The sequence below is a fragment of the Oryx dammah genome, unplaced genomic scaffold (assembly GCF_014754425.2).
Source record: "Oryx dammah isolate SB20612 unplaced genomic scaffold, SCBI_Odam_1.1 HiC_scaffold_12, whole genome shotgun sequence".
Classification (NCBI taxonomy): domain Eukaryota; kingdom Metazoa; phylum Chordata; class Mammalia; order Artiodactyla; family Bovidae; genus Oryx; species Oryx dammah.
Window position 1 is genome coordinate 47906207 of NW_024070196.1, and position 18755 is coordinate 47924961.

Genomic DNA, 18755 nt, shown 5'->3' on the forward strand with positions numbered 1-18755 from the left:
CTATGCTGATAAAGCACAAGGAATTCAAAGATCTTTCATCATGCCTTTTCTTTTTAACAGATCAGATCATATACAATACAGAAAAAAATGTAGCCCCACTACTGAACAGTCCCATAGGAGCTACATTGAGGGCTGAACAGAGGAAGAATAATGGAAAGGTTTGGACTCACAACAGGACAGAATCTGGACCTACCTTTCCCATCCAATCATCTTCACCACCATCCCCTGTATCACTGCTCCATCTGATAAAGGGCCCACTGGCCACATGTGGCTATTTACATTACAATGAATTAAATTTAGGTCAAGTTAAAAATTCAATTCCTCTGTGACTCTAGCCAATTGGAAGTGCTCGAGGACTCCATGTAGCTGGTGGTACAGAGATGGAATATTGCTACAGGAAGTTCACAGGACAATACTGCTTTATAAGCTTCTAAATATGTCTCTTTCCTCCCCAGATTGTAACTGAAATTAATAATGCGAAGCATATGCAGAAGGTATATACATTTTTGAGTGGCGCTCAGTTGCTTCAGTCGTGTCCGACTCTTTGTGACCCTGTGGATTATAGCCCACCAGGCTCCTCTGTCCATAATCTCCAGGCAAGAATACTGGAGTGGGTTGCCATGCCCTCCTCCAGGGGGTCTTCCTGACCCAGGGATCAAACCTGCAACTTCTGTGTGTCCTGAATTGCAGGTGGATTCTTTACCCACTGAGCCATTTGGGAAGCCCTTATACGTTAACAGAACTCATTAATTCAATGGAGATATTTACTGAATATCTCTAGGTGCTGAGAAATGTTCTAGAAGTTGAGGACCCAGCCATGAACAAGTCCAAGAACTTACCGCATAGAGATGACTGGCCAATAAGTACACACAGAACATCGTGGAGGGGGGAGATGGGTGTTGCAAGGGAAAACCAAGCAGCGGAAGCCTTGATCCAAGGCAGTGGTCCTTGGAGCAGCAGCATCAGTGTCACCAGGAAATGGTCAGAAATGCAAATTCTTGGGATCTACCCACAACCTCCAGACCCTGGAGTGGGGCTGGCCATCCATGCTTTCATAAGGCCCCCAGGTGATGTCTACCATTCTCAGGTTTGAGAACCATGGAAATAGCACAATCCACACTCCTTTCACAGTTCACAGTTTGCATTTATTTTATTTTTGGCTATGTAAACATACGTGATCTCAGTTTACCAACCAGAAATCAAACGCATTCCTGGCTGCAGTAGAAAGTAGAGTCTTAACCACTGGACTGCCAGGGAAGTCCCCACAAATTGATTTTAAATTCTTCAAATTTATGAACTAAAGCTGAACAAAAGACTCTGAGTAGCCATTGAACTTTCTCCCCATCTGTAAAAAATGAGTGGACGACACTATAAAGCAGGTCTAAATACGTAGTCTATTTGTAAAGGTGATTGAAACGGCTCCAGAGAATTCATTACTTTCATTACAGACACATCTTTTCTGCTTTCCCTCCAAAATATTCTTTTTTCCCTCTTGTGTGACAATTACTGCAAATGAACTGTAAATTCATTCCTAGATGAGTGCTCTAACCTGTTGCAAGGGCTGACATAATTATGAGGCTGTAGAAGAAGGGCTGACAGTTATTGAATGTTCGCCTTGGCATCAGTAACCTGCACTCAGCAAACAATGAGAATCATACATCTTCCTTTTGGCTGGAGAAATTTAGGCAACAAGTATTTTGGAGTGGTGTCCTTTTGGCAGGGGCAGCGCCAGGCGCTGATGAAAGAGACAAGAGTCCTTAACTTCGAGGAGCTTACACTTAAGTGGGGAAAACAGATGCAGTGGGTCATTCATTCATTCAACAGTTCCTTATTAAGTACCTACTGGGTGCAAGGCATTGTTCTCGATGTTGTTGACGGAGTGGTCTCTGCCCTCCTGGAACTGACATGCCAGTGGGGAAAATCAGACAATGAACAGGTAAATAAATATGCAATTCTCTGTCTTGCTATGAAAGACAGTCAAGATACTCAGGAGGGAAAGAGTGATCGGACTGTGAGAAGATGAAATCACTAAAATCAGTCTGGGAAGATTTAAGCAGGGACCTGTATAATGTGGGGGAAAGATGCAGTATAGAATCTGGAGGGAAGCTCCAGACAGGAAACAGCTGGTAGAAAGGCCCTGGGGCTGGAATGCAGTGGAAGGGGAGGTGGTCTCTTCGTTTATTCAGTTTTAAAAGTTTATTCTTTTTGATGTAGACCATTTAAAAGTCTTTATTGAATTTGTTATAATATTGCTTCTGTTTTATGTTTTGCATTTTTTTTTTGACCGCAAGGCATGTGGGATCTTGGCTCCCAAACCAGGGATTGAATCCACACCCCTTGCATTGGAAGGTGAAATCTTAACCACTGGATTGCCAAGGACATCCTGAGAAAGGTCTTTAGATCAGAGAGCAGCTGTGGGCTAGACATTCAGGGCTGCCTTGGTCCTGGTGAGGTGCACTGTATTTATTTCCTTCTTTTCGTTAAGTGCATTAGGAGTTATCAGAAGAGTGACTGCCCAAAGGAGAGACATCTGGTCAGGCTCTCAATAAGAGGAATGAGCTGTTGGGGGTCAGGACAGAGGCAGGGAGATGGCAGTGGCCTGGATGAGGCTGGTGGCTATAAGGCAGGGGACGTGGCTGCCTCGGAGACCAGTTTGAAACACAGCACAGATGGGTGGGTACCACATCAGAGGGGTTAGGGGAGCCAGCAGGGAGGGAGTGGAATTCTGTGCCCACAATTCATTATCTCTGTTGTAGCATCTCATTGGCCACCGGGAGTCTTTAAGATGCAGGCTGCTATCCTGTTCAGTAGTTTCCAGGCCACTCTCGCCTTCCTTCCTGTGGAACTGACCAGGACCCAGCACCCTCTGGAGATGGAGGTCTGCCTCCTCGGATGCTGGGCGCTGGGACTGAGCAGACACGTGGTGCTGCAGGGGTGCGTCTGCACCGCAGAACTCACCATCTTAGGTGAGAGGCAACCAGAGGAAACAAGGGACGCAGGCACGCAGGGGGCTGTCAAAGTGGACATTGCAGGATAATCCCCAGGATGCTGTACACGGGACTGTTCTTTGCTGTTTCCCCAGCTTGACACACAGCCGGCTCACAGCCAATATTTAATGGCAGTTGGAATGAAAGGGGGCTTCCCTGATGGCTCAGCGGTAAAGAATCCACCTGCTGATGCAGGAGATGCAGGTTCAGTCCCTGGGTTGGAAAGATCCCCTGGAAGAGGAAATGGCAACTCACTCCAATATTCATGCCTGGAAAATTTAATGGACAGAGGAGCCTGGTGGGCTAGAGTCCATGGGGTTGCAATGAGTGAGATACGATTGAATGCCCGAGCATGCACGCATGGAATGAATGGACAGGAAGGGACTCTAGGCCCAAATGCAATAGGGAGAAAATCCTAGCAGTCACAGAGGCAACATTCCAGATCAAGGGGGCGCTGGTGGAGGCAGGGTTTATGTTATGATGAATACAGAAACAAAATGTAAGAAAGACAGTGTTGGGGATGATCAAAGAGGAATTCCATCAGATATGAGGAGACTAAGATATGGGAACATGACATGTGAGGTGTCAGGGGGCAGCTGTTGATGTTATGGGGGAGGGGGACCCTCTTGGGATGAAGTCCTGAGTCTGCAGGAACCAGGCATGCAGGGATGGAGGAGCCTTTCAGCAGGGGATCGAGGGCTCAGCAAGGGCAAAGATGCTGAGTGCGGACGTGCCCAGCAGCATCTAAAACCTTGCCTGGGGATTTCCCTGGTGGTCCAGTGGCTAACTCTAGGCTCCCAATGCAGGGGGCCCAGGTTCCAGCCCTGGTCGGTGAACTAGATCCCACAGGCCATAACTAAAGGACCTTGAATGCCTTAATTAAGACCTGGTGCAGCCAAATAAATGAATCTTTTTTAAAAATAAAACCATGCCTGGCACACAGTAGGTACTTAATAAGGAGATGGTGGTGTATCCTTCTCCCTGCAGGTGGGGGTGATGGAGAAGTTGGGGTGAAGGTTTAATTCTCTGTGGCAGTAGCTCTTAGCCATCTCTGTGTCATGGGCATCTCTCACTGGCTGGTGAAGCCTAAGAATCCTTCTCAAAATAAAATCTTTATAATTTGAAAAGATACATGCACCCCAGTGCTCACTGTAGCACTTATCACAATAGCCAGGACATGGAAACAACCTAAATTCATTCCATCGACAGATGAATATGTAAAGATGCGGTTCAGGTATACAATTGAATATTACTCAGTCAGGAAAAAGAACAAAATAAGATCATTTGCATTTGTCCAAGGTCACACAGTCATTCAAAGGAAGAGCGGGGACTTAGGCCAACATAGTTGGCTCTCAATTCCTAGATTGTTCTCTGCTGAGAGAAAATATTAAGTCAATGATAAACTCAGTGGTAGATGGACATAGTAAAAATGAGAAGTTGGTATGCTATGGTCTGGCAGTTAGTTGCACTGACCTCTGATTTTCTCTTCAGGGCTCTGTTCTTATGGTACATGGGCTCTGACTGACATTCAGGGTAAGGAAGAAGACAGTGCTGGCCTGTGAGTCCCTCCAACTAATTTTCCTAGGTCAGCATCACTTTTCTCTCTATCTCTGTCTCTCATCCCCAGTGAAGCTATGTAATCTTTAAAACTAGAGCACGACTTTTACTTTCTATATGCATAATGTAAGTAAAATGAGGCAAAGTATAAACTTGGAAGAGACTAGATTGATTGTTTATTCCCATCCCCTCCTTTTACTGATGGGGAAACCCAAGATCAGATAATGATGATGAAAATATGAATGGCAATCATAATCATATTTTTGGAGCATTTTCTTTGTGGCAGGCAGTGAATAAGGTACCATGTATTGGATAATTAATCAGCAACCTTGAAACCATTGTCAAAACAGCTTCAGATGAATCATGGATCAGCTTTTTAGACACAAATCTGCACTGGTGACTTGGAGGGAGGGATACTTTAAAATTGAATTCCAAAGTAAATCACCAGCTGTGACAAGGAAACACTTCTTCTGCTCATATAGTTATTTTTCAACTGAGCAAACATTTTTCAATTGCCAAGAGCATCAAAGCCATCCTTAAAATACTCCGAGGGAATTAGAAATGTAAAATCTTCAAGTTGGAGAAGGAGTGTGGAGATCAAGGTGTTCGGGAAAATAAGAACACATTATTTTTTCATTGTCTTTTTAAAAATAATATTCTCCCATCCCCATCAAAGGAGATGTCCCTCGGTTCTCTAGAGTGAATGCCTGCCTTTGCCTTTCGCCAACACAGGGTATTGCTAACACGCTTCCCCACAGACCTCAGAGCACAGTGAAGTCATCCATCACTGGTAGATTGACAAGGGGGACCAAGAGCATTTCTGCAAAGCCACAGGCTAGCGAATGCACATTCCATTCCCCACGTCCGGTTCTCTGAATTTAGCAACGGCAAAGGATGCAGAGAAGTAGCCACGTGATGCCGCTGGCTGAAGTCCAGCCATGGAGTTCAGATTCCCCAGTGAGATACCTTAATCTCTCCCTCACAGACTGAGGGTAATCGCTGGGTATCCTCTGGGAAAGAGAGTCTAGAGCCTGTATCCCTAACCCTAACCTTCAGTATCCCTCAGCATGCTGGCTGAAAACAGATGGTCCGCCCAACGGAGTAGAACTGGAGAGCGTGTGATGACAGAGCCGTGGGCAGGATCAGAGGAAACATCCAGGGATGGTGGAACACCCGGATGCCCATCGCAGCTGGGAGCCTGGGTAAGCAGCCAGTTACTGGTACCCAGAGAGAGGAGAATCAAACAGGACAGAGCTGTATGCGGAGAGGACCACGCCCCTGGTAGAGGTGCAGCCAGAGGGAAGGGAGGGATTAGGGATAGACAAGAGGGGAAGGGACAAGGCTGCGTTAGTGTTCCAGAGCTACCGTAACAAAGTACCACACACTGGGTGGCTTAAAACCACAGAAATTCTCCTGGGATTCTGCAGTCTGGAAGTGCAAAATCAAGGTGTCTGAAGCCTCCCTCTGAAGCCCACCTCTGAAGGCACTAGGAGAGAACCTTCCTTGCATCTGTTCTAGACTCTGTAGGCTGCTGGCAGTTTTTGCTTTCCTTGGTTTGTACATGCCTCCCTCTGAGCTCTGTCACCTTCCTCAAATGGCCTTCCCCACCGTGATCTTCTCCAGATGTCCAAATCTAGCTCTCCTTGTAAGGACGTCAGTCATTGGATTTTGGACCTCACTTGTCAAATGAAGAACAAATTTATTTTTGGCCATACCACGTGGCTTCAATGGATCTTTGTTCTCTGACCAAGGATCGAACTTGGGACCCTTCAGTGAAAAGCAACGAGTCCTAACCACTAGACCACCAGGAAATTCCCTTGGACTTCATTTTAGCTTAATCACATGTATACTATCATGTAAGAAACGAATCGCCAGTCTATGTTCGATACAGGATACAGGATGCTTGGGGCTGGTGCACGGGGATGATCCAGAGAGATGATATGAGGTGGGAGGTGGGAGGGGGGTTCAGGATTGGGAACTCATGTACACCCGTGGTAGATTCATGTCAATGTATGACAAAACCAATACAGTATTGTAAAGTATAATAAAGTAAAAAAAAAAAATCACAGGTGCAAAGATGCTACTTCCAAATAAGATGATATTCATAGACACAGGGTGGGATCGGGGTGGAAGAGGGTTAGGGCATCAACACCTCCCACTGGCTAAAAACCCCACCAGAAGCCAGAGGGCAAGGGAGGCTAGGGCTGTGGTCCACGTGAGTCAGCACCCAGGGTCTAGAGCAGGGCAGAGCAGGGCAGAAGATGGGGGCAGACCCTGCTATCTCTTTCCCCACAATCCTTTCCTGCTGCACTTTCTGCCCTGAAGCTCCAAGCATCTCTCAAACCTTAATGAATCTCCGTGACACCCTGGAGAGGTGAGGATTAAGATCATCACTTTGCCGGCCTGAGAACAAGTAGCAATTTCTCCTTTAAACAGCCCAAGTGATAGCCACTTTATTTTAAATTTGATTTTATGCAGAGAGATATGGGCACAATCCAGGAATTTTGAAAGCTTGATGGAAGAAAAAAAACCCCAAGTTCTCACCATATTTCAGGGGTCAGGGAATATTTCATCCTAAGTTTGCAAAGGTAGAAAATGATAATCATTTGAAATTCTTAAAAATTCTCAGTAAATCTTGCCACTTCCCAGGAAAGTCAATCCAGGATAAAGTCACTTGGGTCCTGGAACAAAGGGCCTCTTCTGACACCTGCCAAAATTAGGGGCTCCTGTTCTTGCTGGCATAAAATTTAGCTTTATATGTTTGTAAAATTTACTTATTTTTTTGTTTTTTGGCTGTACCATACAGCTTGTGGGATTTCAGTTTCCCGACTGGGGATTGAACCTGGGTCCAGGCAGTGAAAGCGCCAAGCCCTAACCACTGGACCGCTGGGCCACACCCCCGGCTTTGTATTTTTAAATAAACTGCAGGGAGAAACTTTGAGATGTGAACAGAACTGGGAAATGGTTACACGCCATCCCCTTGTCCGGCCTTATTTGTCTTCATGTATCTTCATATATTGCCATTCATCTTCTCATGACTGGTCTTAGCACTTAAGAAATAGCTTCTTATTTGCTGTCTGTTGGCCCTGAGTGTCAGTCCTCCGAGTGAAAGACCTGTCTGCTTACTGCTGACTCTTCAGGATGGACCACAATGTACACCCACAGTGTCTGCACGTCATCAGAGCTCAGGGTGAGGTCAAGTGGATTCTGCATCTCTCTATCCTGAAAAGAGACCGGCATCTCCACATCTGTGCTGCCAACTTGCAGAAACTGCCACACAGACGTCTGTGCCTGGCCTCTGCTCAGAGGGTCTCAACTAGACATGTGAGTACTTTTTTCTTACATCAAAGAAGAACGGAAGCCCAAGAACTAAAGTTTCGGCTCCAGCTCCCAGTCTGTGCTGGCCCCAGGCTGTCCCGGACAGCCTTCGGTCCTGGTCTGTGCAGCCAGACCCCTCTCCTTCTCCTGCCCCAGCTGATGTTAGCGCTTTGGCCGGGGGGGAACTGGAGGGGTGGGAGATGCTCGAAGCCCAAGGAACTGGACCCAGAAGCTTTCCTGCCACTGCGGAAAGAGAGGATCACATCGCTGAGTAAGTAAGTGATAGCGGGGTGGACAAAAGAAGGCTTTGCAGGGCCAAGTTCTCGACTTAGGATGCTGTAAGGAGTGGGCAGTGTGATTCAGGGGGCTCCTTCCCAGAAGGATCAGTCTGCTAGAGAGTTGAGGGCCCTGTCCTCTGCTCCTTCCATCTCATTTATTCACGGGGAGTTAGAAGCTGCTGCTAAGTGAGACAGAAGGTCACTGAAACTCTCATCAGTGGGCTCATGGCTTTTTTCTGGATTTAGGAAGAGGCTTGAGAAGGCTTGATTCTAAGAGAACTTCCCCAAAGAGGCTCATTTCCGATTTGGTAATCATCTGTTTTGCCTTTCTGCACTTTGCTTTACTTTAAAATAAGCAACAATTGGGGGAATTCATTTCTTTCAAAGACCTCGCTGGCTGCTAAAGATGACCTAAAGATTTGCCTCTTATTCGGTTCTTTTTTTTTTTTTTAATGTTTCATCTTCAGTCAAGCTGCAGTTTAATTTGCTACTTTCTTCCAAGTAAAAATTTCTATTTCAGTTGCCTATTAATGTAGTAAAGCTCATTCTAGAATAAACTTTGAAAACACAGAAAATAAGAGAATAGAAATTACTCCAAACTGATGCTTTTATACTTTACTTGCTAATACAGTTCCTAATTGTCCACGTCTTTTTGCAGAGTTGAGGTTAAATTGTACATTCGAGGGGAAGAAAAATAATGACATCACATGAGTTCAAATCTAGCCATCAGAACTCTGAACTCTACTCCGTGGTGTGGTCAGCCACTCTGTGGTTACTTGGATGCAGACAGTTTGAATTCTTTTACAGTTATTTGCAAACAATAGGATTCTGGGTATGTAAGTCATCATTTTATTTTACCTTAAAGGTATTACAAAATCACAATAACAACAATAATAATACCTTGCTTCAAAGAGGGGTTTCTTGTAGCCAAAATAATATCTCATATCCTAATAATGAATTTACTTTTCACAGTATCTGGATGTCTTATCTTTTTGAAATAGGGTAAAAACCTGGCACTTATAGGCTATAATTTATGTTAACATAGGGCTACAAATCTTCTCTCTAAAGGGCTAGATAGAAAACATTTTAGGGTTTGTGAGCCAAGAGGCAAAACTGAGTATATTAACAAACTACTTATATAACCGTTTAGAATGTATTTATTTGAAAATGAAAAAGAAATTCCTAGCTTGCATGACGTACAAAAACAGGCAGAAATTGAATTTAGCCCATGGCCTATAGATTGTTGAGGCCTTTTCTAGGACATGAAAAGTCAAGAGAAGTCTATGGTAGAGAATGCCTCCTATGGGTATGTCTGTTGCTATGTCTGACTAGCATCTATTCCTCCTTTCAGGGGAATCCGATTTTCCCATCATGCCCCAGGCCTACCAGCTCTTAGTCTGATTCCAAACATGCTCCAGGGGAAGGTGTAGAGCATCACATTTTGTTTGGCTTCCATGATTGGCTTCTCAGGTTGGATACATGACCCAAGCCAGCCGGTCAGTTCCAATCAGCGCAGTCCTAAGAATTTGCTTGACTGGTTGGCAATGAGTTTTCACTCTTTTCCTGATGGATATGATACTGTGAATATATCAGCCTGGCACTACCAGGGGCCAGCTTAGGGACAGAGTTTCTTGGACACTGATTCTAGCCAAGAAGGGCACAAAGCTTAGAGGGGACAAGGAGCCACCTTCCATGATGACATCATTTGCACACACACACAGACTCACACACACATTCCCTACTTGATACTCAACCTGTGCTCCACTGACCAGAAGCACGGGCATAACTTAGGAGCTTTAAGAAAATACCCAACCCAGACCTCCTAAACAAGAATTTGCCTCTGAAGAGAATTGTCAGGTGACCTATATGCACGTTAACATCTGAGAAACACTTTTCTAGACTTTTTAAGTTACCTGAGCTGGTGAATTCAACATGCTTAAGCCAGTTTGAGTTGGATTTTCTGTCACATGTAACTCAAAGAATTCTAATTGATATATTTCTTAACCCAGTGTCAATAAAGCCTGCTCATTCCAATTTCTAATGCAGTTATTCACTCAGTTGTGTCTGATTCTTTGAAACCACATGGACTGTAGCCTGTCAGGCTCCTCTGTCCATGGAATTCTCCAGGCAAGAATACTGGAGTGGATGGCCATTTACTTCTCCAGGACATCTTCTCAACCCAGGGACAGGTCAAGGGTCTCACACATGGCAGGCAGATTCTTTACTGGCTGAGCCACCAAAGCTGAAGAGAAATTAGTTTTTGAACGTCCACACCAGGTTCCATGTCCTTGAAAGTGAATTTTGGCAAAAACAGTTGGAGCTACACTTCAGAACACTTTCTCCATGCCTTTGAAGTGCCATCCTCTTTACGTCTCCTAGAAGGGGGTCTTAACACTTGTGCACAAGCCTAGGAATGGCTCTTGAGAATAGTTTCAGGGCTTGGCAGATGTGGGTGAGTGATCCTTCTAGCCCCTTACCATTTTGTCTCTCCCTTCCTCATTTCCAGCTGTACAGGGAAGTTGGCAACAGGGGTTTGAATGTACTGTATTTGTGCTGTGTTCTATTTGTGTCAATTATATGTTGATTCCTTGTGCAGTGAGACAGAGACCAGGGTAGTCACCTAACTTTTCCTCTGCACCTATGTTTCCCAGCCCTCTTGAAATCTGATGGGGCCATGGGGACTCCTTCTGTCCAAGGATGTGTGTGAAAGTGTCACTTGTAATTTGTTGGCCATTGCTTAAAAGAGCTTGCATGTGACTCGGACTGTTTCTCTGTCTTTGCCTCCAAGAAGGCTGTGTTGTTTCTGCCATTTTAGCTGCAAGATGATGACATATCCATCAGCCTACATCCCAGAGGGACTGCCTGGAACAGAGACCCTATCATCTAAGCCATGTGGTATAAGCAAGAACAGCCTAGATTGCATGAGGAACCTAAGATTAGGGGTGGTTTACAGCAGCAGCAAACCACACTCATCCTAATAAGGTAGGGGCTTAAATCTTCCTTATAAAAGGGGAACAGAAATAAAAAGAACTAGTGTAGACTTCTAGAAGAAAAAGTAAGTAAATACTATATATCTGGCACAGGGAAATAGCAAATGTCATAAAGCCAGTATAAAATTAGCTGAAGTTGAGAAAGGCTGGATTAATGAAAAGTAGCAACTTCCAAGTAGGTTGCTGCTGCTAAGTCGCTTCAGTCGTGTCTGACTCTGTGTGACCCCATAGACGGCAGCCCACCAGGCTCCGCCGTCCCTGGGATTCTCCAGGCAAGAACCCTGGAGTGGGTTGCCATTTCCTTCTCCAATGCATGAAAGTGAAAAGTGAAAGTGAATTCACTCAGTCATGTCCGACTCTTCGAGACCCCATGGACTGCAGCCTACCAGGCTCCTCCGTCCATGGGATTTTCCAGGCAAGAGTACTGGAGTGGGGTGCCATTGCCTTCTCTGTCCAAGCGGGTAGGAAGATGGAAAACTTTGAATGCAAACATCCCATAAAACAATTGCAGCCAACAATCCTGGGGAAGCTAAGAAGGACATCAAGGTGCAATCAGACAGCTGAATGCAGGTGCATCCATGCTCACAAAAGTCTTACCATGGCCAAGGGCACGATGCCAACCAGGTCCTTCTGGCTGATGAAGATCTCCGACACTGCGATGTCCGTGGTCCCCCTCCGTGGGTATTCCACTTGCCAGGTGATGGGCTGGCTCCCCGAGAGGCTGCTGAAGCTGGCGATTTCAAAGTTCATCTGCACAACCTCACTGAATAAACTGCTGCTTCTGGAAGAGAGCAAAGGAAAAGAGCTTTAAGTTGATTTTGTTCAGTGGCAAAACCTTTCAATCCCTTGGCTCACTCCCTCACAATTCTAACTAGAATATAAGGACACAGAAAATGCTTTTCAGGCATAGCACCGGGGACTTGACACCGCTTCCCTGGTGGTTCAGAATCTACCTGCAGTGCAGGAGACCAGAGTTCAAGCCCTGAGTCAGGAAGATCTCCTGGAGAAGGGAATGGTTACTCACTCCAGTGTTCTTGCCTGGGAATTTCCATGGACAGAGGAACCTGGCAGGCTACAGTCCATGGGGTTGCAAAGAGTTGGACACGACTGAGGGACTAACACTTTCACTTTTTTCTTTCATATGTATTTTTAGCAAGCTTGTCCCAGCAATTCTGATGCTTTGGAAATGGCCGACAGTACCAAAAGATCTTATTTTTCACATGACAAAATGAAGGCCCAAGTAGCATAAATCACTCATGAGTAACTACACAGCTAGTTAGAGGCAGAAAAAGCTGAATGTAGAATCTCCCCTAGATTTAATTATTTTAGATCCATCACCTGGTTTCCATTGCTGTTGTTTTTGTTTTAGTCGCTGTGTCTGACCCTTTTGTGACCCCATGGACTATAGCCCACCAGGCTAAAGCCTAATAAAACATTCCTTATCTGGCCGTTTAGTCAAAAAGTTTACTCTGTCCATGGGATTTCCCAGGCCACAGTATTAGAATGGGTTGCCATTTCCTTCTCCAGGAGTTCTTCCTGATCCAGAGATCAAACCCATGTTTCCTGCATTTGCAGGAGGATTCTTTACCACTGAGCCACCTACGTGAATCTGAGCAAACTCTGGGAGATAGTGGAAGATAGAGGAGCCTGGCATGCTACAGTCCATGAGGCTGCAAAGAGTCGTACCCGAGTTAGAGCAAGGCTGAGCGAGAATCACGTCTTCCAATTCCCAGCTCTGTGCTCTCAACAACATTCTCCTCTAATTCAGTTGGGGAGTTGAGTATGGAATTACAAGACACCAGGAGATTTCTCCTGGGCAGAGATGGGCAAACTGTGGTCTGTCGGCCAAATCCAGCCTGCTGCCTGTTTTTTTTGTAAATTGTTTCTTTGGAATTACAGCCCTGCCTACTTGTTTGTGTTTTGTTTCTGGCTGTTTTTGTGTTATGAGCACACGATTGAGTAATTATGTCGGTAGTATATATCCTTAGGAGCCTAAAGTATTGATTATCTGGACCTTTACTGGAAATGTTTGCCAGCCCTTGTTTTAGGAGGTTAGAGATAGGAAAATGGGAGAGGTTTTCTGGAGCTACTGAATCAAAAGAATCAATATTGGTGGAAACAAGAAAGAAGGGTTTACCAGGCATATAGCTGGGTTTGTAGGGCAGGCCAGGGAGATTTTTCTGACTTTTTTGTGACTCCATGGACTATAGCCCACCAGGCTCCTCTGTCCATGGGATTTCCCAGGCAAGAATACTGAAGTGGGTAGCCACTTCTTTCTCCAGGGGATCTTCCTGACCCTGGGATGGAACCCGGGTTTCTTGCACTGGCAGGTGGATTTCTTACCACCAAGTTACCAGGAAAGGCCTGAAGCCAGGCTGAGGGACCCCCAGTGCTCTTTGCCTCTGGGCTGAATATTGTTCTAAGTGGTGGGCCCACAGTTAGGATTTTTCTCAGCTGGCAGCTACTGGGCATGCCTTGTGCTTTCGGGTGAATTGAGGGGGGTTTTCCATGGCATATCAAGAAAGAAACACCAAAGATGGTAACACTGTATCTCAAGCATGTGCTGGTACCACTGTTGAGAGTGGTAGAGAACCCTCCCCTTTGCTGGGGATGATTATCGGTTAAGGATGCAGGTACCCAATCTTCACAGCTTGCCCAACAGCCAGAAAGTTTGTTCCTCACTCTGTTACCCTTAGCCCTGCTCAGTGGCTAGGATGAGAGGTTAACAGCAAGGTTGTTGTGCCAACCAAAGCACCTGGCGGGACTCTTGACTCTCCCTTCCAGTACTCTGGGCTGGAAGACGGGACTGGAGGATAGCAATTTCTGAGATGCTGGCTATCCCTTTGGGAGGGCAAACAAACCAGTGTCTGGAACCTCAAGTCATGGTCTGTACAACATCAAGAGTGATTACTGGGACTTCCCTGGTGGTCCAGTGGCTGAGACTCTGAGCTCCCAGTGCAGGAGGCCTGGCTTAGATTCCTAGTCAGAAAACTAGATCCTGCATGCTGCAGCTAAGAGTTTGCACGTCACAACTGGAGATCCCACACACCAAAAGGAAGACTGAAGATCTTGAGTGCCACAGCTAAGACTTTGCACAGACAAATAAACTTTGTGAAATTGGTCCTTAAGACACTCCTCTCCTCCATATCGCAACCACTATGGCTAAAGGAGATTCACTGATACATGTAAATATTGGGCATCCAAGGAGTGGCCCATGGGATCAGTAGTTGCAGCAAGAGAGCTTAGCTGCCTCATGGCATGTGGGATCTTAATTCCCTAATCAAAGATGGAACCAACGTCCCCTGCACTAGAAGGTGTACTGTTAACCACTGGACCACCAGGGAAGTCCCAAGAAGTATTTTATTGAAGAATGAAAACAAGAAGGAAGTGGGAAAGGGAAGGATAGAATGGAATCTGTGACTGTATTGGTTCTACTCTCATAGAGATATAGAGAGTAGAACCCGTAGAAGATGACCTATGACTCTTTCAGGGGAACATAGCCAGTGTCATGACCCATATGCTGTCACCTGCCAAACAGACTTTTTGAGCTTAAGGTCAAAAGGTCACCTGTTACTGGCATCATCTATTACTGGCTGGGTTACTTTGGGCAACTCTACCCTCTTTCCCTTACTTGGCAAGTGGGAACTCAAATCTTTTCCCTTTCATGGAGTTGATATGAGGATTAAACAAATGAGCAAATATGTCTCAGGCACTTAGAACAGAACTTAACACTACAAAACATCAGTAAATGTGAGTTCTTCCTGTTTTTAGCAGGATTTGACAGGATGTGCCTTCTCTGTGACTTTAGATTTGGTCTAAAGCCACCTTTAAAACATACCTCTTTAAGAACTTCCCTGGTGGTCTAGGGGTTAAGAATCTGCCTTCCAGTGCAGAGGACACAGGTTCAATCACTGCTCCAGGAATTAAGACCCTACAGGCTGTGGGGGTAGCTCAGCCCAGGTGCCACAACCAGAGAGGCCTACATACCACAATTATAGAATCCAAGAACTCTAGAGCCCGTTGCTGCAGAAAAGACCCAGTACAGCCAAAAAACAAAACAAAGAAACATGCCCCTATAGGGCTAGTCTAGGAGTTCCCTGAGAACAAGTCAGACTACAGATGCTGACTCTCTGCCATTCATCATGAACTGGAACCTCTTCAGATTTGGATACAGTGCATTTACTCAGTAGCTGTTCCTGTCAGACCTGATGCCATGGTACGATCCACTTTGCTCGCAGATGGGGCCAAGAAAAGAAATCTGCCTGCAGTTCTGTCTGTGGCTGTGCTCTTCTCCTCTCTCTGAGCCAACCGAAATCTTTGTTAAGCTTTTTGCCTTGGAGGAACCAAGAACCCTTCATGCCAGCCTATATGGAGCTTATGATATCGTTGGAGTAATAAAGAGAGGAATTTAAACATTTAACTGACTCCAGAGAGCGACCAAGAACGACCACTTGCAAAATCAATAGTGTAGATTTACAATAGTAACTCTTGAAAGAAATGTTCAAAATTGGTTTAAAAAAAAGCTCTTACTAAAAAACAAATAAATTCCCCCAACAGTCACAATAAAGTTTGGACTACTGGAAACCCAGTTTACCAAACCTCTTAGTTATTGAACTCTGTCTTGTAAGAAAATGAAGTCTTGGTGTATCTTAAGAAGCCAAAAGGACTTTACTTCCTCACTATAGGGTGTAAGGAATTTCAGCTTCAAAGCCATCAGCCAATCTTGACAGCTTAATGACTGCAGAAAGAAACGAGACTAACAAAATAAAGAAATCAACCTTACTATAGGAAAGCAGCTCCTAGAGAACAGAATAATTTGGCTCAGGCTTTGTTTTATTCATTTTACTTCATGTGTATTTCATGAAGGCAAAGGACACATACATCCCCTCTGGGAAAGGCTTTATTAGATAGTTCCATTGACCCATCATCCACATGAACGCCCTGATAATCTCTGGGAGCTCTCCACAGTGCTGAAGTATATTAGTTTGGCTGCAAGTTGCAAGTAACAGAAAACACCTTGGGCTGACCGACAAAGAAAAGGGAACTTAACACATGTCCCAAAATTACTAGGAAGTGTGGAGAAAAACACATGAAGAATAGGTGGGAGAAAAGGAAAGTTACAAGATCATGAGAAACTTGGACAAAACCATCTCTAGATGGGACACCACTGCTGACACCAAAATGGATTTTCTACTGTCCTTGGTGCTTTGCATCACTAATCCCACATTCAAAGTGCTGAGTGGGGATATCTGATTGGCTGAGCTGAGATAACATGCCCTAATCCAATATGTCAGGACAGTGGGGAAGGATTTGATTTGTTATTGAGAGAGTCAACTCTTCCATTCCTGTTCCCTGCAATTAGCATACAAGGCAGAAATCAGAATGCAGGATAATGATTAAGGGCAGAGGCAGGGGAAAAGCTGTTGAAGGTTGCCCTGTTTCCAGACACCCTTGGATTAGACTGAGCTCAGATTTAAATTCTTTTCCCTTCTCTCTATCCCAGTCCCCACAACTTAAAAATTTATAGGCGCAGGTAAATGTGGAAGGATGAGGGAAGAGAATACTTTACTACAAATCATATTGATGCAATGACATTGCTTCAAAGGAGAATTGCAACCCTTAAGGAAGTAACCTGAGCCTTCCCTTTCTATAAAACGAGGGCTCTCAACCTTTGCTGAATGTTATGATCATCCAGGGAGATTAAAAAATAATAACGATACCCAGGTCTACCCTGGACCAATGGAATCAGAATTTCAAGAGATGTCATTCAGATGGTAGTATTTTTAGAGCTCAGGCGATTTTAATGTGTGGTCAAGGTTGAACATTACTGTTCCACCAAAAAGGGCTCTCTCCCTCTGTGATCACCAAGCATTTTGCTCCTAAATGGTTATAATTAATATTATTTTTTTGCTTTCTAGGGTCTACACAGCAATTGTATTGGACAGGTGTTCCAGCAATGGACTCTGAAATAAGACACACTTGGGTGTGAATTCTGACTCTGCTCTTTAGTATGAGTGTGACATGGGGCATTAATGAACCCATATGGGAACTAACAAACCCACTAGTTCTCAACTTTGGTGACAATCTGTTATTATTTGGCAAAGGGGCTTTAACAAATTCTAAGGTCTGGGTCCCACACCAAGGATCTTCTTTCCCTGGCTGCAATGGAACCTGGGAACTGGGATTCTTAAGGACTTCCGAGGTGATTCTGTCAGTACATGCATGCTCAGTCATGTCTGACTCTTTGTGACCCTGTGGACTACACAGTCTGCCAGGTTCCTCTGTCCATGGGATTTTGCAGCAAGAATACTGGAGTGGGCTTCCATTTCCTCCTTCAGGGTATCTTCCAAATCCAGGGATTGAACCCGTGTCTCCCCCGCCTCCTGCATTGCAGGTGGATTCTTTACTGCTGAGCCACCAGAGAAGCCCCCGGGTGATTCTAATATGCAGCAAAGTTAAAGAATCCCTAACTTTACCGGTAGGAAAATTGGTTTCTTGATCTGTCTTAAGCCACCCTTATGAGGCTGTTGCAAGTATAAAAGGTAGAACATGTGTAGAGCTGAATACATACAATAGCAATTATCCATCAAATGGTAGTTCTTGTTACAGCAACAGTATTTCTCCTGTTCAATAACCTCACTGGACTTGTATATCTTTTGTCCTCCTAAGGCCATGTGTCCTAGGATTTGCTGAACACAGCAGATGGGCAACGATAAGACCTTCTTTGAGGTCCCTGGGTCCTGGTCTAAGCATTTTTTCCAGGCAGCCAGTATGGATCCTGTTGTGCCCTTGAATCTGACTAGACTAGATCCTGTCACTTGTTTTTCTTTCTTCAGTATGGTGGGTGAGCGTGAACACATGTTTTTTTGGAGTCAAAGTTCTGGATATGAGCCTCACACTGACCCTCGAGACATGAGTAATGTCTCTAACATGATTACTAAGAGAAACGCAGACTTCCCTAGCAGTCCAGTGGTTAAGATTTCACCTTCCAATGCAAGGGGTGTGCATTCAATCCCTGGTCTGGGAGCTAAGATCCTATACGCTTCTTGGCCCAAAATCCCAAACATAGAACAGAACAAATTCAACAAATTTGCAACAAATTCAACAAAGACATCAAAAATGATCTGCATCAAAAAAAAATCTTTAAAAAATTAAAGAAAAGAAATGAGTTGGTGAGATGGATCATAGATAAGCCAAACAAAAGCATGGACCAAGTGGTGCCCTTGCTAGGTGGAGAGAAGGAGCATGGAAAGTTCTAGTTCTTCTAGACACCAACTGTGTGGAAGTCTCCCACAAGGGCTTCAGGGAGCCCTTGGCCACACAGTTGAAGATTCAGTTATGGTCACACACTCCTGCTGGCTACTATTTTCCTTGCTGTGGAACCTGAGGCTTACATGGACCCAAGATATGAGGAATGTGTAAAATATTATTTCTCAAGCTGCTGAAATTTTAGCTAAATTTAGGTTACACTTTTGGAAGTGCAGCTGCTAAGAGAGCCTCAGAAATGCAGGTAAAAGAACCTTGGACTTACACACTGTGCAGCAGGCTCTTAAGTTATTTCCTAGTCTTTGCAACCTCGTGGACTGTAGCCCACCCAGCTCCTCTGTCCATGGGATTCTCCAGGA

At 44.9% G+C, this 18755-nt stretch overlaps 1 protein-coding gene across 1 annotated transcript in view; it reads right to left on the bottom strand.

The window, feature by feature from the left end:
* Nucleotides 1-18755, bottom strand: part of TMEM132C (transmembrane protein 132C) — a 288223-nt gene that overhangs the window by 76876 nt on the left and 192592 nt on the right. The window contains exon 4 of the mRNA XM_040251283.1: nucleotides 11728-11911. Coding sequence (XP_040107217.1) covers nucleotides 11728-11911 — 184 coding nt within the window. The remainder of the gene's footprint in view (nucleotides 1-11727; nucleotides 11912-18755) is intronic.